The sequence below is a fragment of the Paroedura picta genome, chromosome 10 (genome assembly GCF_049243985.1).
Source record: "Paroedura picta isolate Pp20150507F chromosome 10, Ppicta_v3.0, whole genome shotgun sequence".
Classification (NCBI taxonomy): Eukaryota; Metazoa; Chordata; class Lepidosauria; order Squamata; family Gekkonidae; genus Paroedura; species Paroedura picta.
Window position 1 is genome coordinate 81978851 of NC_135378.1, and position 16853 is coordinate 81995703.

Consider the following 16853-nt stretch of genomic DNA (forward strand, 5'->3'; position numbering starts at 1 on the left):
ATCACTTTACTTTTTTTTTTGGGGGGGGGGGGCTCAAGTTGCATGTGATTTGATTTAAATTGCCAGTGGGCCATGACAGCTCTCATTGTTTTGGGTCCCTGTTGGGGAGTAAAGCAGTAAACAAAGTACAAAATGAAGTAAATAAATGAAGTGGCTAAAATGAGGTAAATAGAAAATAAATACACTCTTGGCCTAGCCTACCTCGCAGGGCTGCTGTGATGATAAAACAGAGGCGAGGAGAATGGCGTAAGCTGCTTTGGTTTCTCCACTGGGGAGAAAGGCAGTATGTGAAGTCCAGATTGTGAGTGGGTGGGCAGAAGGGGCTGTGTCAGTGCTTGGCTCTTGGGGGCCTTTCTTGCATGCCCAGGGAAATGCCAATCACCACTTTGGGGTCAGGAGGCAAATTTCCTCCAGGCCAGAGTGCCCAGGGAATCTTTTTTCTTATTGGAAAAGGGCACCACCTGGGCACGGAACTGGGGTCACCGCGGGTGGGCAGGTAGTTGTGAGCTCCCTGCCTTCTGCGGCGGGTCGGACTAGACGACCTCGGAGATCCCTTCCCATCTCTCTGATTCCACGAAGCAGCAACACAAACGGCGCAAATAAAAAGTGCCGCATAAAACGTCGGCCTCAGCTAGGCCAAAGCCAAAGCCGAACGGCGAAGCCGCCAGAAAGCGGGGCCAAGAAAGCCCAAAACGACCCCGGGGACAAGAAGCCCGTCGGGGGCGGCCTGCTCGGGGTCCCCGGGGGATCCGGCCCGGCGTGCAGCGAGCGAGCGAGCGAGCGCGGAGGGGCCCCGGTCGGGCCGGGCGACCAGGCCGAGAGGCGTCCGTGGGGCCGAGCGATGGGGCGGGAAGCGGCGAGGGCGCGGGGAGGCTCCCGGCCGCGGCTGGCCTCCGTCAGTCCCCGCCCCGCGGCGCTCGCTCGCTCGCTCGCTCCGCCGCCTGCCCGCCTTCTCTCGCCCGCCATTGGGGAGCCGCCGCCGCCGCCGCGCTGAGGCAGCCGCTGCTGGTCCCGCTCCGCCGCCGCCGCCGCCGCCGCCATGAGCTTCTTGTTGTGAGTGGCCCCACCGGGGAAGGGAGGAGGGCGACGAGGCCGCCGCCGCCGCGGCTCTGACAGGCCGGGCCCACCGCACGGAGCCCCGCCGAGAAGCAGCGGCCCAGCCCGGGGGGGGGGGGAACGAGGCGGGCAGCGCCGGGCCCTGCGCCGCTTCCCCCGCATCCCTTTGTGGGCCGGAGACCCCCACACGTCCCCCCCCCCCCCAGGCCACCCCCGGCCAACGCTTCTGGCACCCGCCGCTGCCCCCCCCCCCCGTCTTCCTCACCCGCCCCCCCTCCCCAACTTCCTTTTGGGTGTCTTCCTGAGCAAGAATAGAGGAAGCATGATTAATTCGGGTTTGTGTGTGTGTGTGTGTGTCTGTGGGGCTTCCTGTCACTGGTTTTGTTTAGGGCAGCCCCCCACCCCCGTCGGGAAAAGTTTGGGGTATGTGCCTGCTGGCTCTGCACGCACACACACACGCCTGTATCTCACAGTTTTAGTCCAGGGAAGGAGAATATGTGGGTAGGTGTGTATATGGGCTGTGTGTGTACACACATATATGCACATGTTTTAGTGGGGGGAGTATGTATATATATACATGTATGTATATATGTCATAGTTTTAGTTGAGGGAAGAAGAATATGTGTGTATGTGTATATATGCGTGTGTGTGTGTATATTGCACACACATATACACATATACACAGGGAGAATATATGTACATATACATGTATGTATATATCATAGTTTTAGAGGGAAGGAGAATATGTGTGTATGTGTATATATGTGTGTGTATATATTACACATATATATATACACATATTTTAGTGGGGTGGGAGAATATATATACATATACTTGTATGTATATATCTCATAGTTTTAGTAGGGGGAGGGAGATATATAATAGATATTATATATATATATATATATATATATATATATATATATATATATATATATATATATATATATATATATATATATATATATATAGAAGATACGTGTATGTATGTATATACACACACGTGTGTGTGTGTGTGTGTGTGTTTGCCTCCCCCGCCCAATTCAATCCTATATGCCTGGAATATAGATCAATAGATCCTCCCCCCTCCATACTAAAACTTTGGGCTGTATACCTGGCTCATATATACAGCAATTCTTCTCTTTTACTAAAACTAGGTTATAGGCCTGGCTCATTTAGATCTAGATCGCAGTTCTTCCCATCTCCCTTTAACTAAAATGATGGGTTATATACCTGGTCCTTATACACGTAGCAGCTTTATTGAGCACAGACACATGCACGCCACATTCAAACTATGGGGTGTATGTTTGGTTCTTATGCCTTTTCAACTTTCAGGGCCCCCTTTCTTCCTGCACTAGAACTATGGGCTTTTACGTGTACCGCAGCATTCACTTCACCTCACACTGAAACTATGGGTTATATGTTTTGCTCTCTTCTATATAGCAGCTCAGTCCCTGCGCTAAAACTATGGCTTATATTTTTGCCTCTCTCCTTGTAAAGTGCTCCCTGTAATAGCATGGAATCCCAAAGAGATTTCAGAGAGGCCATCTCTGAAATATTTTCTTGTATTGGTTGAATTAATGAGAAGGGAGGGCTAGGCTGCCCCCCCTTCTTTGGTGCTGTCTCTAAAACATAGGGGGCATTTAGATCCCAGAGCACATGAGCCCTGTGATAGCTGGGTGTTGTCTGAAAATATTAAAATGTTATAATGAAAAGGGTGGCTTAACATGGACACCCCTGTAGTGTCTCCTATGGTGAAAGGGTGCATTGTGAGAGATGACAAGGATGTGACCCATATGACTGCCACTTCTTACCTGCCCTATACAGCAGTTTGGAGACTCCCCTGTGTTGTTTTATGTTTTTTGTTTGTAGCCATGAAATGAAACGACATCCTTGGGCCTGCTCTCTTCCGTCTCCCCCCTGGGAATACAGGAATCCTGCAATCAATCAACCCCTCCCCTTCCCAGAGTTGTGTCCCTTTTCAAAAGACTCCAGATCTCTCTCTTAAGTGGTGCTTACAATTAAGTCAGGGATGACTTTTTACAGCCACAGACATACCCGGCTTACAGTGTTTCCTCCCTCCTGAGGCTACAACCGCAAAGGCAGCTGGCCTTGTTTTTGAGGGGGCTAGACATCTTGGACAATAACACTGAGAAAATCCCCTTCCTCCTTTTGTACTCTTGCCAGGGACTATAGCTGTGAAGTGTTCTTTTTTTTTAAGTACTCTAAAAAAAAAAAAGGCCTTCTGCCTTGGAAGCAAAGCTGTGATTTTGTTGTACTGTTTTTAAAGTAAAAAGGGTATGCATCTAAATTTAGAAGTTGATTGCACGCTACTTGAGAACTTATAAGTCCCTGCGTGCCTCATTGTTTTATAGCAGAAAATAAACTTGCATTTTGGTCTTGCAGATAGAAAAGAGAGGGGGGGGCTTTCCGCTGGTGGCAAGGGGAGCCTTCCACACAATTTTATGCAGAGATGGGGCCCCTGCCCTCCTGGGGATTTTGCATGTTTATTCAGAAGTCAGCCCCATGGTCCTCAGTGAGTTTTGTTTTTGAGAAAATGTTGTATATATGCCCGAAGCCCTCTTATAAATATAGCTTAAATTCTGTAGGCCTTTTTACTTGTCTTTCAAAATTCTGTGTTTATGCGCAAATGGTTTTGACAGTAGTTGAACTGTGAAAAGTTAACCTTATCAGCGCTATCTGCAAAAGGCTAGAGAAAGAAACAAGATTTCTCACAAAATATGGCTGTAAAAAGAGATAAAGGCCTTGGTTGTTGACTGACAGGTTAAAGAAAGTATGTTTGCAGTCCTGTTATGTGGCTTCCGAGTTCAAAAACACCATCACATAATCTTCAGTAGGAGTGGAAGCAAGGTAATTACAGCAACCAATGTTAAGCTGGCTAAGTAACTTACAATGTTCCTGGGAAACAGGCATAAGAGATAGGAAGTAAAATATTATATTGCCTGATTATACAGTCCCCTTTTTGGTCCTGATCTTATAAAGCAGTTTTGTGTCTACCCAGTGTTGGGAAAAGCCGGTCCTTTAATCTCACCGGGGATGGGGGTGGGGGCTATTTTGGTGAAAGGTTACATAGAAACTCTTTAATAAATTAAATAATTAATTAAAAATCATCTGTGGTGACAGCCAAAATCTCAGTTTGGTGTAGGGGTTAGGAGTGTGGACTTCTAATCTGGCATGCCAGGTTCGATTCTGCGCTCCCCCACATGCAACCAGCTGGGTGACCTTGGGCTCGCCACGGCACTGATAAAACTGTTCTGACCGAGCAGTGATATCAGGGCTCTCTCAGCCTCACCCACCTCACAGCGTGTCTGTTGTGGGGAGAGGAAAGGGAAGGTGACTGTAAGCCACTTTGAGCCTCCTTTGGGTAGGGAAAAGCACCATATAAGAACCAACTCTTCTTCTTCTTCTCATGCCTCATAAAGTTCTACTTTCATTTTTACAAGAAAAAAACCCCCAGAAAATAGCTTTGCCTGCCTCTTTAGGTCTGCCGGATTGAAATAACATCAAGATTGTCATGCAGGCGAATGGAGGAAACCTTTTTCCGTTTGTTGTAGAACGACTTTTGTATGCCACATGTGCACTGGGTCACAGTGCTGCAGTACTCATGCCTCCCAGTCCTGGAAATGATGCGTCAACTATAGTTACCCCATAGTTACTACCAGCTTTCTATCCAACCTTTGGTGAGGAGCCATGACTGAGTGGTAGATCACCTGCTTGATATGTAGAAGGTCCCGGGTTCAATCCCTAGCATCGCCAGCTAAAGGGAGCCTTTGGGGAAAGTGGTATATAAATACAATCCTTATCCATGGTTCCTCTATATATTTGCGAAACAGCCTGGGGGGTGGAACGGTCCACGGTGTCCGAATTGGAATCGGGACAAACAGGGTGCAGCCAGCAATGCTGGCTGGACCCTGATTGGCCCTGTCCCTACAGCTCCTGCCCTCCCTCCCTGGACGCTAAGCCACATTCCTCTCAGCCACGCCAGAGACAGAGAGAGGCACACAGAGCCCTGCCAGACCGAACAGGAGTCCTCATTCCCTCCTATTGCTCCTGCTGTGAGGGAGGCAGAGAGACACAGAGAGAGCTGTCCCAAGCTGCTGACCAGCCCTGCTTCCCTCCTGAGCCCTAATTACCTGCTATGGCTCCTGCTGCCATGGAGAGAGACAGAGAGAGCCGCCCCTGTTGCGACGGAGGGAATGAGACACAGACAGAGAGAGCTGCCCCAAACTGCACACCAGCCCTGCTTACCTCCTACTAACCAGCCCTGATTACCTGCTCTGCCTCCTGCTGCGAGGCACACCAAAAGACACACAGCAGCGAGAGGAAGAGACAGAGACACACAGAGAGATCTGCACCTCCCGGTGGTCCCTGGGTCCTAGCGTCCATGGCTTTCTTGCTAGTAAATAAATAAAAGGAAAGTCTGTGGAGCACTGTTGCCAGTCTTCATAGGCGATGCTGAGCTTGATGAACCAGTGGTGTGATTCGGTATGAGGCAGCCTCATATGTTCAACCTTATGTACTGAGAAGCTTAGCTTGCTTAAACCCAGAAAAAGTAGGTGGAGTCAACCTTTAAAAATGTGCCACAGCAAGGTTTTCTCAGAAGTATGCTCTCTTCAGGCGTTAATGGGGAGTGATGCTAATTAAGGTCCACAGTCCTTTCTCTGACTGTAGAAACTCTCTTTGAGTGCTCATTAAGTTTGCCAAACCCTAAACCCTGTCATGTGAACTGTCATTTTCAGGCTTGGGAAAATTACTTTCGAAGCAGGAGGTGGGGAACTTTCTAGAAAAATAGAACTGAGAACCACCACTTTACTTCTGCCAACTTGTAAAACTTTTTTTGGAAAGGGTTAGGATCTTTTTGTGTCTGGGCTGGGGTTAGGAGTGCGGGCTTCTAATCTGGCGAGCCAGGTTTGATTCCATGCTCCCCCACATGCAGCCAGCTGGGTGACCTTGGGCTCGCCACAGCACTGATAAAACTGTTCTGACCGAGCAGTGATATCAGGACTCTCTCGGCCTCCCCTCCCTCACAGGGTGTCTGTTGTGGGGAGAGGGGAAGGTGATTGCAAGCTGCTTTGAGACTCCTTTGGGTAGAGAAAAGTGGCATAGGCTTAGTCATATTCCTGCTTAGTCAGAACAGCTTTATCAGCACCCTGGCGAGTCCAAGGTGACCCAGCTGGCTGCATGTGGAGGAGCACAGAATCACACCCAGCTCACCAGATTAGAAGGCCGCACTCTTAACCACTACCCCAAGCTGGCTCTTTTCAGGCCTCCTGTGATACCCCTTGGGAGGTTACACAGGTACATTTGCAGCTACAGTGGTTTTAAGTCTGTCCTTTCCTGCCCCAAGCAGATGCTAAATAAAACATCTTTCCTAAACAGGTTTTCTTAGCATCCTACGCAGGTGGAAACATTGGGCTATTGTGGAGAGATGCTTCCCAACCATATTCTGCATGATCGTGCCATTTCTGGGGTTTCTTGAAGCCTGAAGCATGCTTCAGGGGTTTCTCATTGGTAAAAATGTTGAGACCGTCTGCTTTAAGGAGTTTCTCAATAGTAAGAATCGGAAAAGGCTGGGTAAGGGGTCATTCAACCATTAAAGAACCTTCCCCACCGTTTATTTCTTTTTATATTTTGCCTCGATGCAACCCCTGTTTCTTCCTGCCAAATTAAGAAAAGATAATACTGGTCTTGAATTTCAGGGAATTATTAACCTTGAGCAGACTGCTACTTGGAGAGTTTTTAAAACTCTTTGTGGCATTACTTTCCTCTAAACAGTTTTATATTCAAATAATTAGCAGCATGAGAAACTTACTGTGTTCTCTCAACTAAATTGATTGTTCTCCTGGCTTCCAGGGCTGTCCTGTGTCACTCCAGCGCCATTCCCGTTTCATCAACTTTGGAAGTGATGCATCTAGCCATTAATTTTCCTCCTTGTCTTTTCAACAGAGGGCTTTTGAGTCTTTTGTGTAGGTAAAAAGATGCTTGGAAAATTGAAAAGGTGGCTTATCTTTTGCAAACAGCCCCAAGCTATGATGACAGGGTTATAGAGGAAGCCTTACTGATTTTTTTTTTAATTTTTAGAATGAATGGTAACATCTTAGTGAAAGCCTTGCCGAAAAGTAACACGTTTCTCCTGAACTTGATGATACAAGCAAAGACAATGGGAGATTTCTTTCCGGATTTTTCTATTGCAACCTTTTGTGTTAGACCTGAAATCCCACGTAAACGGGACACATTTAAAATGTTTATTACCTCAGAGCTTTCTCTGCAACAGGAGGTTAGAACTGTGCCCAAATCCTGGCTTTTGAGCATTAACTAGGCTTTGCTGATTCATTACCCCCTCAGATCCAGTTACAAAATGAATTTAATAATCTTTTCCACTCAGGATCTGGAGGGAAGGTGGCATGGTATAGCCCAAACTTGTAAGATCTCCAAAGCCAAGCAGGGTTGGTACTTAGAAGAGAGAACACCAAGGAACACTCTGCAGGGGAAAACAGTGGCAAACCACCTCTGCTTCTCACTTGCCTTGGAAGCCCATTTCTGGAGTCTCTGTAAATCCGCCGTGACTTGATGGCACTTGACACACACAAACAAGGATAGTGACACATTTGCACAATAAAAACCATTATAGAGATCACAAAAATAAAATTTAAACCCTCTGTGTTACTTAAATTATTACTTTTCTTGGTGGAAATGCTTCCTTTTTCCTCTCCGGTATTTGGTCTACAGTGCACCTGGTGGTTTGGGCTGCTGTTTAGCATTTGTGGGAAAACAGACATAACACAGATTCAAATGTGTAGCCGTGTTGGTCTGAAGCAGCACAATAAAATCAGAGCCCAGTAGCACCTTTAAGACCAACAAAGATTTATTCAAGGCGTGAGCTTTCGAGTGCAAGCACTCTTCGTCAGACATAACACAGGTCCTGCCTGGAAAATGGTCTTCTCCCCTTCCCGCAACTGCGTGGTCCAAAGGCTTTGAGGGAGTAAAATTGGGCATTGCAAGTATAACAATATGTTTCCCATAAGTGTCTCTGAACCTCCTGTACTGGTGTATCTTCCCCAGAAAGCAGCTTTGTGAGCATCTTCCCTTGTAATAATTAAAAGGTTTCGGCTTACCATGTCAGCACGGCAGCTTTGAGAAATGGTCTGATATCCGTAGTTCCCTGTTCACAAATGAAGTCACGCTTGATTTTATTTGAACTCTTAACATCTTTTTCTGTTCTGACATTGTATTCCTGTGTTCAGTGAGGCTTTGGTCTTTTAAAGGTTTGCCTCAGGCAGGCAGATTCACTTTGTGTGTTTCTCTTTTTGGAAAGCTGTCAAATATCAGAGAGACTACCATGGAATTAAAACCTAAATAGACTCCCCCCCCCCTTAGTTCTTGAACTTCTGCGGAGTTGATTTTGTTCCAGTTCATGGCTTTTGCTGCTGTTTCAAATGATTTCTGTATTCTGCTCCTTAGTCACATATTGGGTTTACGGAGTGAAGAGGTCAGAAGCCAAGTACGTGCATAGTACATCCTTTGTCGGAGGGATGCATTTCTTTTTCTTAACTGCAGTGATAACCAGAATTCCCTTTTAAGCAGTATCTGAATCCAGCTGTAAGTGATCTGGGTAAATGTGTTCTCTGATTAGCCTAATAGTAGAATAAAAGTACAAGGCCTGAGTTTAAGGCCTGCAGTCACCTAGAATAATAGAATCATAGAGTTGGAAGGGACCTCATGGGTCATCTAGTCCAACCCCCTGCACTATGCAGGACACTCACATCCCAATCGCTCATCTACTGTCACCTGCCACCCCCTTGAACCTTCACAGAATCAGCCTCTCCGTCAGATGGTTATCCAGCCTCTGATTAAAAATCTCTAAAGATGGAGAACCCACCACCGCCCGAGGAAGCCTGTTCCCCTGAGGAACCGCTCTAACTATCAGGAACTTCTTCTGGATGTTTAGATTATTTATTAGATGGAGAGTGCACTTCTGCTGTATTGTAATAGATGGAGAGTGTTCTTCTGCAACTGCTAGGAAGGCTTGTAGACTTCTCAGTCTACAAATTAACCAGCTTGCAGCGTTTCATTGCTGTAAAAGTGCCTTCCTAATAAACAGTTTCAAAGGGTACCTGCATTGATCAGCCAGGTTTGAATCCAGGAGCAACTTAGAGACCAACAAGATTTTTGGATACCACCTTTCAAGAGTCAAAGCTCTCTTTGTATCTGAAAAAGGGAACCTTGACTCTCAAAAGTCTATACCTGGAGTGACCAAACTGTGGCTCCCTAGACGTCCTTGGACTACAATTCCCATGAGCCCCTGCCAGCCCTACCTTGAGGATCTTGTTGGTCTCTAAGGTACTTCTGGGCTTGAAGCTAGCCGCTCTTAATAAACAGGCTCTCAAGTCAACTGATAATTATGCTGCAGATTTGTCTTATAGAATTCAAGTAATCAGTCTGCCTTGTTGGCCTATTAGCCATCTTTCCTCTTGTTCCACCTCCCTATGCTGCTTTTAAATCCAGGTTCAGAAAAGAATATATTGGGTGGGCTTGCAGAAATCCAGCCGCTACTGTTTCCCCCATTTTTTTTCATTGATTAGTTCTATATTGATCTGATTTACATGAATATTTTGGGTTCTTTTTAACCCTGTAAAGCTTAAGGGCCATATACTGCTTTTTGGGGAATTTCAGGCTAATATATACAAGGTTGGAATTATCAACGAGTGTTGTTGTTATGTTTTTCGTGTACCTCTACTTTTTGCAGAACAAGAATGAAACCTGCTAGACTCGCAGGGGTAGTCAAACTGCGGCCCTCCAGATGTCTGTGGACTACAATTCCCAGGAGCCCCTGCCAGCGAATGCTGGCAGCGGCTTCTGGGAATTGTAGTCCACGGACATCTGGAGGGCCGCAGTTTGACTACCCCTGTGCTAGACTTTTATTAGCCCATGTTTAACGGCACAGGGAGGACAATGGAAGGAAGGCTGCTATAAAAAAACGTGTTTGCAGCTGTTCAGAAAAGTGTCCTGAGGGGAGGGGGAACGAGGAGGTATGTAAATAGATGAAACTCCCAGCTGGTGGCTGAAAAATTGACAGAGACTCCTTTGATAAGATGCACCCTGATTTTTATGATGATGGCTTATAAATATGGGACCTGTTTCCCTATGAGTTGTACCATGGAAGTTCCTTTGAAATAGCCATTGTAGCTAGTTCTAATTGCAGGGGACCATGTCTTGCTGCTCAGAGCAGTGGTTTCGGCCTTTTTGTTACGGTGACCCACAAGTCCGCGTTTATCCAGAAGGGTGACCCACTTAAAAAAAAATTATGGGCCAATCAATAAAACTGCAAAAGCTTTCACAGACTTCGCAACCTGCTTTTAGGTTGGATCCCACAAGGTGATAGATGCTGCTTTAGAAAATAGGACAGTGGAAACCTTACTGAGGGCAAGAAGGTGGAAGACAACTCAGGGGTGATCCTTGCTTTAGGGAGTCAGGAATTGTTCTCTTCTTCCTGTATCCAGTGGTGGGAGTCAGTCCCTCCTCCGTTTGCTTCTTGCCTCAGCTAGAACAGCTTTGTCAGCCAGTTCAGCAGGCTTTGTAATCTTACTTACCTTTCGGTCTGTATTCTTGACTGTCTGCCTCGTTTTTATTCCACTCACTTAGGGTTTATTATGTATCTCACGGCTGTTAAACCTATTTGGATTCTAAATTATGTTTGTTTTTAGGTTCTGTGGTTTTCTTTTCTCCCCACCAGTCTAGATAGGCTGATTGGCATTGAAAAGGGGGTTCAACTAGATTGGCCCTTCCAACTCTATGGTTCTCTAAACATTTCAGAAAGTGTACTCTTCACTCCTTCTTGCCAAATTTCAGGCAAGCAGAAGAAAGCATCCTCTTTAGGCTATGCAACATCTTGCTTGCTCATGGGGCAATGTTAGCATGCAACTGGATTTCCCCTTCTTTTTTAGAATCCTCAGGTTGGAATGGGGAGGTGTATCATGGAGCATACAGACAGGTGAAGGGCCTGAAGCCCCATGCCCTCCCTTGGCTGATTTTTTGTGGTTTTTCTCCCAGCCTGACTTCCGGTGTCATGGTACAGAATCCTAGTTTCTGGGCAAGAAAACAAACCTCAGTTTGTTAACGCTCACAGATTTGAACATCATAACAAATTCTGGTTATTTTGATCACTCTTGGGTTAGGAAGTCTTTAATCTCAACTTGGGGTGGAGTGTGGGTAGCAAGCCAACCCAAATGTTTCGGGGAGGGGCCCCGGGTGGGCATGTAGACAGCAATGCGTCCCAACCATATTCTGCCTGATCACGCCACTTCTGGGGTTTCTCGAAGCCTGGAGAATGTTTCAGGGGTTTCTCGATAAAAAAATTGAGAGAGGCCAAGTTAGAGGATTGACCTGTAAATGCACAGGGATGCCTTAAAATATGTTTTCCAATACATTTTTACATTTATGCTTCCAACATTTTAAAAAACAGCCCCGAAGGAATAGTAAGGCAAGTTACTAAATTTTAAGGCTCTCTCGTGATTTAGAATTGTTTAAAGCCTCCAATAGGTTATACCACAGCCATTATGTGAAACAACAAGAAAGAAACACTCAACATAGTGGTTTTAAATGTGCATATATGCCCTCTGAACACAAAGGTTGTTTAGACATCTCTAGCAAATCACAACTTGTTCGTGATGTGAGCAAACCTTTCCTGTCCCCTCTAGGGTCATCATTAGCCATTTGGGAGGGGGCCAGATTGACATGACTACATGTGGTCATATCACGTCTAACGGATTTTAAAAATATATAAAAATTAATTACCTCCCACCCATTCAGGAAAACCCTTCCAGGATGATCAAGAAACCCCGGAGTTTCACAAAACCCTGGTTGAGAAACCCTGGCCTATGACAGTACAGTAAAATAGTACATTAAATCAACTTTTCTTGTATGTATATTCCTAGAGGCACTTCACCTGTAGCTTACACAAAGTGTTAACAAAAGTGAGCTGGCTCATCAGCAAAGACAATCGGCAAGCAATCGGAACGGATGTTTACAAACACGCACATAAATCACAGCTTTCATCGCATTTTCATAAACGCTCTCTAAACCAATTTCACAAAGTTGTGTTAAGCTTTGCTTTTATCTGAGAGTTGAATAGGTTGACTCTGGAATGCAGAGCGTTTGCTAAGCGTACATACGTGCCCAAATGTTTCTGACCAGGCTGATGCTCTCTCTCTCTTGAGCCCTTTGTTTTGGGCCGTCTGCCAAAAAAGGAAACATGTCTCTGAAAGCATGCTTTTGGGAAGGGGAGTGTGCAGGGGGGGAAGACACATTTCCTGCTGACATTTATGTGTAGAAAGACCAAATGGCATCCATAAGACGAGATCCAAAACTGTATCTGGTATAATGACATTTCAGTGTGATCGGAAGCAGGTCAACAGTGTCCTTCACGTTTTGGAGGCTGGCTTCTGTTAACCCGTGCCAGTTGCAAACAGATCTTTTTTACGCAGACACATGCTTGTTGGATTCAGCAATGTCTAAGGCAGCCGTAAGAGAGCTGAAATTCAAATCGGGGATCGAGTGGCCCTTAAGAATGTGGCATGACATCAGGGAAGCAAATCCACAGTAGGTAGCAACCAGCAATGCCAAACAGATAATCATAGAATCATAGAATCATAGAATCATTGAGTTGGAAGGGGCCATACAGGCCATCTAGTCCAACCCCCCGCTCAACGCAGGATCAGCCCTAAGCATCCTAAAGCATCCTAAACATAATGATATGTTCTGATAAAGCAGCTTTAGGTCTTATCCTTGTAGTGTGCTGAGATTATTGCATTGCATGGTATAAGTCACACATGGTTGGATAAAAAGCATCTCGAACCACGTTTAGTATCGCTGTTAGCACCAGTGGGCAAATGGAACAGGCCACAGAGATAGGACCCCGCATCCCCAAAGAGGCTGAAAACTATTTCAGTTGACTGTACTGTTAAAAAGAGAATGAAATGAACTGGTTTTGGGGACTGATTAGTTATTTATTAATTATTTAAATTTATATACCATCATTCCTGATTGGGCTCACGGTGGTTTATGCAATAAAAGAATAAAACAAAATAAAACCCATAAATACCCATAATTACTAAAGGTAACAAGACGGCAAGCGACAAACTACTAACTAAGCTCGGCCCCTGTCTTAAGGGGGGGTATAATCATAGATGCAAAATAATTACACTGGGCATTGTTGTCACATAACCTGTGGCTAGAATGCCTTTGAAACCCAACTTCAGAACTCTGAACCTTTCAGGAGGTTTTTGTAGTTCTTATAACAGGGAACTGGTATCCACATTTTCTGTGGCCATGAACCGTGCATGTTGGAAGCAGCACGTGTCTTAATACCAAACTTGCGCCACTTCTTTGCCAGTGCACACTGTGATGCTTTCAAGTGCATGTTCACATGAGTTCTTAGAAACTACTGTAATCAGGGTTACCTCCTTCTGTTCTGAAAATGTACAAAAACACACTTTGTTCTTGATGATTATAAATCAGTTCAAGGGTCTATGTGATGTCTTTGGATTTTGCAGGCCAAGGTCACTAAATATCATCTTATGCCCTTTGACTGGAAAGCTAGAGATGTTTACAGTGTTCAGTCCCTTCCTATGCATCGTTGACTGTCCCCCATCCGTGACTTCTGAGAGAGAGGCAGTCTCTATTAACTTTCAAAATAGGCCCAATGTAATTTGATGTGTCTGTGGCCTTGTTTGCCTTTCACTTGTGTCCATTGTCCATTTTGTGTAGCTCACAAAGAGAGTGTAACAAGCAGATTTTTCTCTGCACCTAGTTTTATGTATACTATGCCAGGGGTAGTCAACCTGTGGTCCTCCAGATGTTCATGAACATCTGGACGACCACAGGTTGACTACCCCTGCACTATGGCAGTGAGACTTTTCCTGCTCAGCTATACATGCCTTTCTGAGTATTTGCCATGTACTTAATCCAGTTTTTAAAGAAGTGTCATATGGCGATGATGTAAAGGTAAAGATATCCCCTGTGCAAGCACCGGGCCATGTCTGACCCTTGGGGTGACTCCCTCCAGCGTTTTCATGGCAGACTCAGTACGGGGTGGTTTGCCAGTGCCTTCCCCAGTCATTACCGTATACCCCACAGCAAGCTGGGTACTCATTTTACCGACCTCGGAAGGATGGAAGGCTGAGTCAACCTTGAGCCGGCTGCTGGGATTGAACTCCCAGCCTCATGGGCAGAGCTTTCAGACTGCATGTCTGCTTCCTTACCACTCTGCGCCACAAGAGGCGATGACTTAAGAACAGAATAAATTTTGTCCAGTGGCACCTTTGAGACCAACAAAGTTATATTCAAGGTAGGAGCTTTCGTGTGCATGCACACTTCCTCAGATACAATGCCGTGGAACGGGAGTGATTGGTTCATTCTTTTAGGCAAAGCGAAAGAGTAAACTTACACACACCATAATGAAAATGGTTAACAAAGTTCAGACATAGATAGGATAAAACAGCAATTTTGATTTTGTTTGTATTCGTTTGTTGCGTGGTCAACATTTTGTGTACAATAAAGATGTCCACATTGAGAGAATTATGAGCAAATATATAATCAGTTGCTGAGCTGAGGCCTTGCCCTTATGGCCCCTACCTCTCCTCTCAAGCATGGAAGCATCTCAGGGCATCATCTCTGAAGAACAGAATGTCTGCCAGTGGAGTTTGTACAAAATGACAAACCTTAACCCAGTGGTGTGTGCTTACACCAGGGGTAGTCAAACTGCGGCCCTCCAGATGTCCGTGGACTACAATTCCCAGGAGCCCCTGCCAGCAAATGCTGGCAGGGGCTCCTGGGAATTGTAGTCCACAGACATCTGGAGGGTGCAGTTTGACTACCCCTGGCTTACACAGCAGCAAGCTATGGCGGAAAGATTGCCGGGAAACCTGTCCTAGCATGCAGTAGTTGATTGTTGTGTAAGTGGTCTCTGGCTCTGTAGTTCAGCAGCAGTCTTAAAAGTCTGCAGCCAGGCACGAGTCTTGAGACGCACAGTGAGGTAAGCTTTAGATATCATCATAGCATGCTTGCAAATAGAGACGCTACTTCAGAAGGCAGCTATCTGGAGTTGTTTTGTGCACCACTGGTCCGGCATGGTCATTTTGGACTGCTTTAAAGGGGATTTTTGGTGTAAACCAGAAGGAAGTGAAACTGCATCAGCTGTCTCATCTGGTTGCATTCAGAGCAAGAATAGCAAACGAAGTAGCTGATCCCGTCTCACTGTGCATTTCTGAATCTGTGGCCTACAGAAGAAATGAGTGAAGTCTTGGCCAAATTACTAGATGTGCTTAAATAAAGGCTACGAGGAGGCATGCCTGTAAGAAATGTTGGCCGGTGGCCTCCAGAGACAAGTGTCATCTAATGATACTAACTTAAATCCTTGCTTCGACTTAATTTTAAATGTTAATTTTTTAGAAATTTTAATCAGCAGTTAATTACTTCGCAATGTTTATTATGGTGCTTTTAATGATGGTCCCTCCCCTGAGCTGGCTTGCTGGGAGGGCTGTTTAGAATACTGATGAACAAACAAACAGACGCAGAGACACCAGTGATTGTGTGAAGTGTTTCTCCTTTCAATTTTTACCTCTTTGTCCAAGTTAGAAAACTAAACATGTATGCACTTCACTTGTTTTCAGCAGGGCCTGGAACTCTGTGATAGGATACTTATGGGAGTTTCTAAGTTGTCGTTCCTGTTATATTATTGTCGATCAAAACCATAGAAATTATGTTAATTTAGATCCACTGTTGGATTATTGTTGACTAGATTCAAAGCCTGTTTGTGAGAACAGGCTTTGAAAGCTCCCCCCCCCCCCCCCGGTGTGCTTCTAGGCCCGCGGGGAAGACCTGCTTCCCCCCCTCCCCCCTGGCGTCAGCGCGGCCTTCTGCTCGGGCCTAGAAGCACACCCGGGGCCTCTTCAAGGCCCCGGGTGTGCTTCTAGACCCCAGGGGAAAGGCCTCCGTCATTACTCATGGTGTCCTGCCGCTTCCCCGTGGCTTTCTGGCCTGTCCTGGTGAGGGCCTAGAAACCTTTCTGGCCTGTGCTGGTGAGGGCCTAGATTGTGCCCTCACCCGATTGGCTAGAAATGCTGTCTCTCCGGGTGAGGGGCCAAACGGAAGGCGCTTTGCGCCTTCCGATTGGCCCCTTACCCGGACTGGCCCTGGCCACTCTCCGCCCACTTATCCCTTAGCTAAATATGAATACAGCGAAAGCTGTATAAAGATGTTATTTCTGACTATGCTATATGCTTAGGCCATTCCATGTATCAACCCACGACATTATATGTAAACCGCCCTGAGCCGTGTGGGAGGGCAGTATATACATCTAATAAATAAAATAAAAAATAAAATAAATACTACATCATTCTAACACGAATGAGATCTTTGGGGTACCTTTGCTTTAAAGTGTTTTCTCCACTGCCTTCAGCTAAATGAGCTTTAGGTGTGAGCTGTTTCTAAGTGGATCTGACTTCATAGAAGCATTTTCTATTTCTGTCTCTGATGTGATACCAGCACATTAGTTGCTTACTTTGCTAATGGCATGATCTGCGTTATGCTAAAATGATAAGTATGCTGTGTTAAATGGAAGGTTTATTTTTGTTCTGGGAAGTGGTCTAGTTGAGGTCTAACTGTGTAGGGGCCTCTGTAGGACCAGTCTGCTACGCTTTGCATCTAAAGCTGCGGTTTTGTGTACACATACTCTTTTGGCGCAGGGTGGTAAGGCAGCCGACATGCTGTCTGAAGCT

At 45.7% G+C, this 16853-nt stretch overlaps 1 protein-coding gene across 1 annotated transcript in view; it reads left to right on the forward strand.

The window, feature by feature from the left end:
* The first annotated feature begins 905 nt into the window (after positions 1-905).
* The window catches only part of MOB1B (MOB kinase activator 1B), a 46226-nt gene continuing 30278 nt past the window's right edge, over positions 906-16853 (forward strand). The window contains exon 1 of the mRNA XM_077301155.1: positions 906-1053. Within this exon, the coding sequence (XP_077157270.1) occupies positions 1040-1053 (14 nt within the window). The 5' untranslated portion in view covers positions 906-1039. The remainder of the gene's footprint in view (positions 1054-16853) is intronic.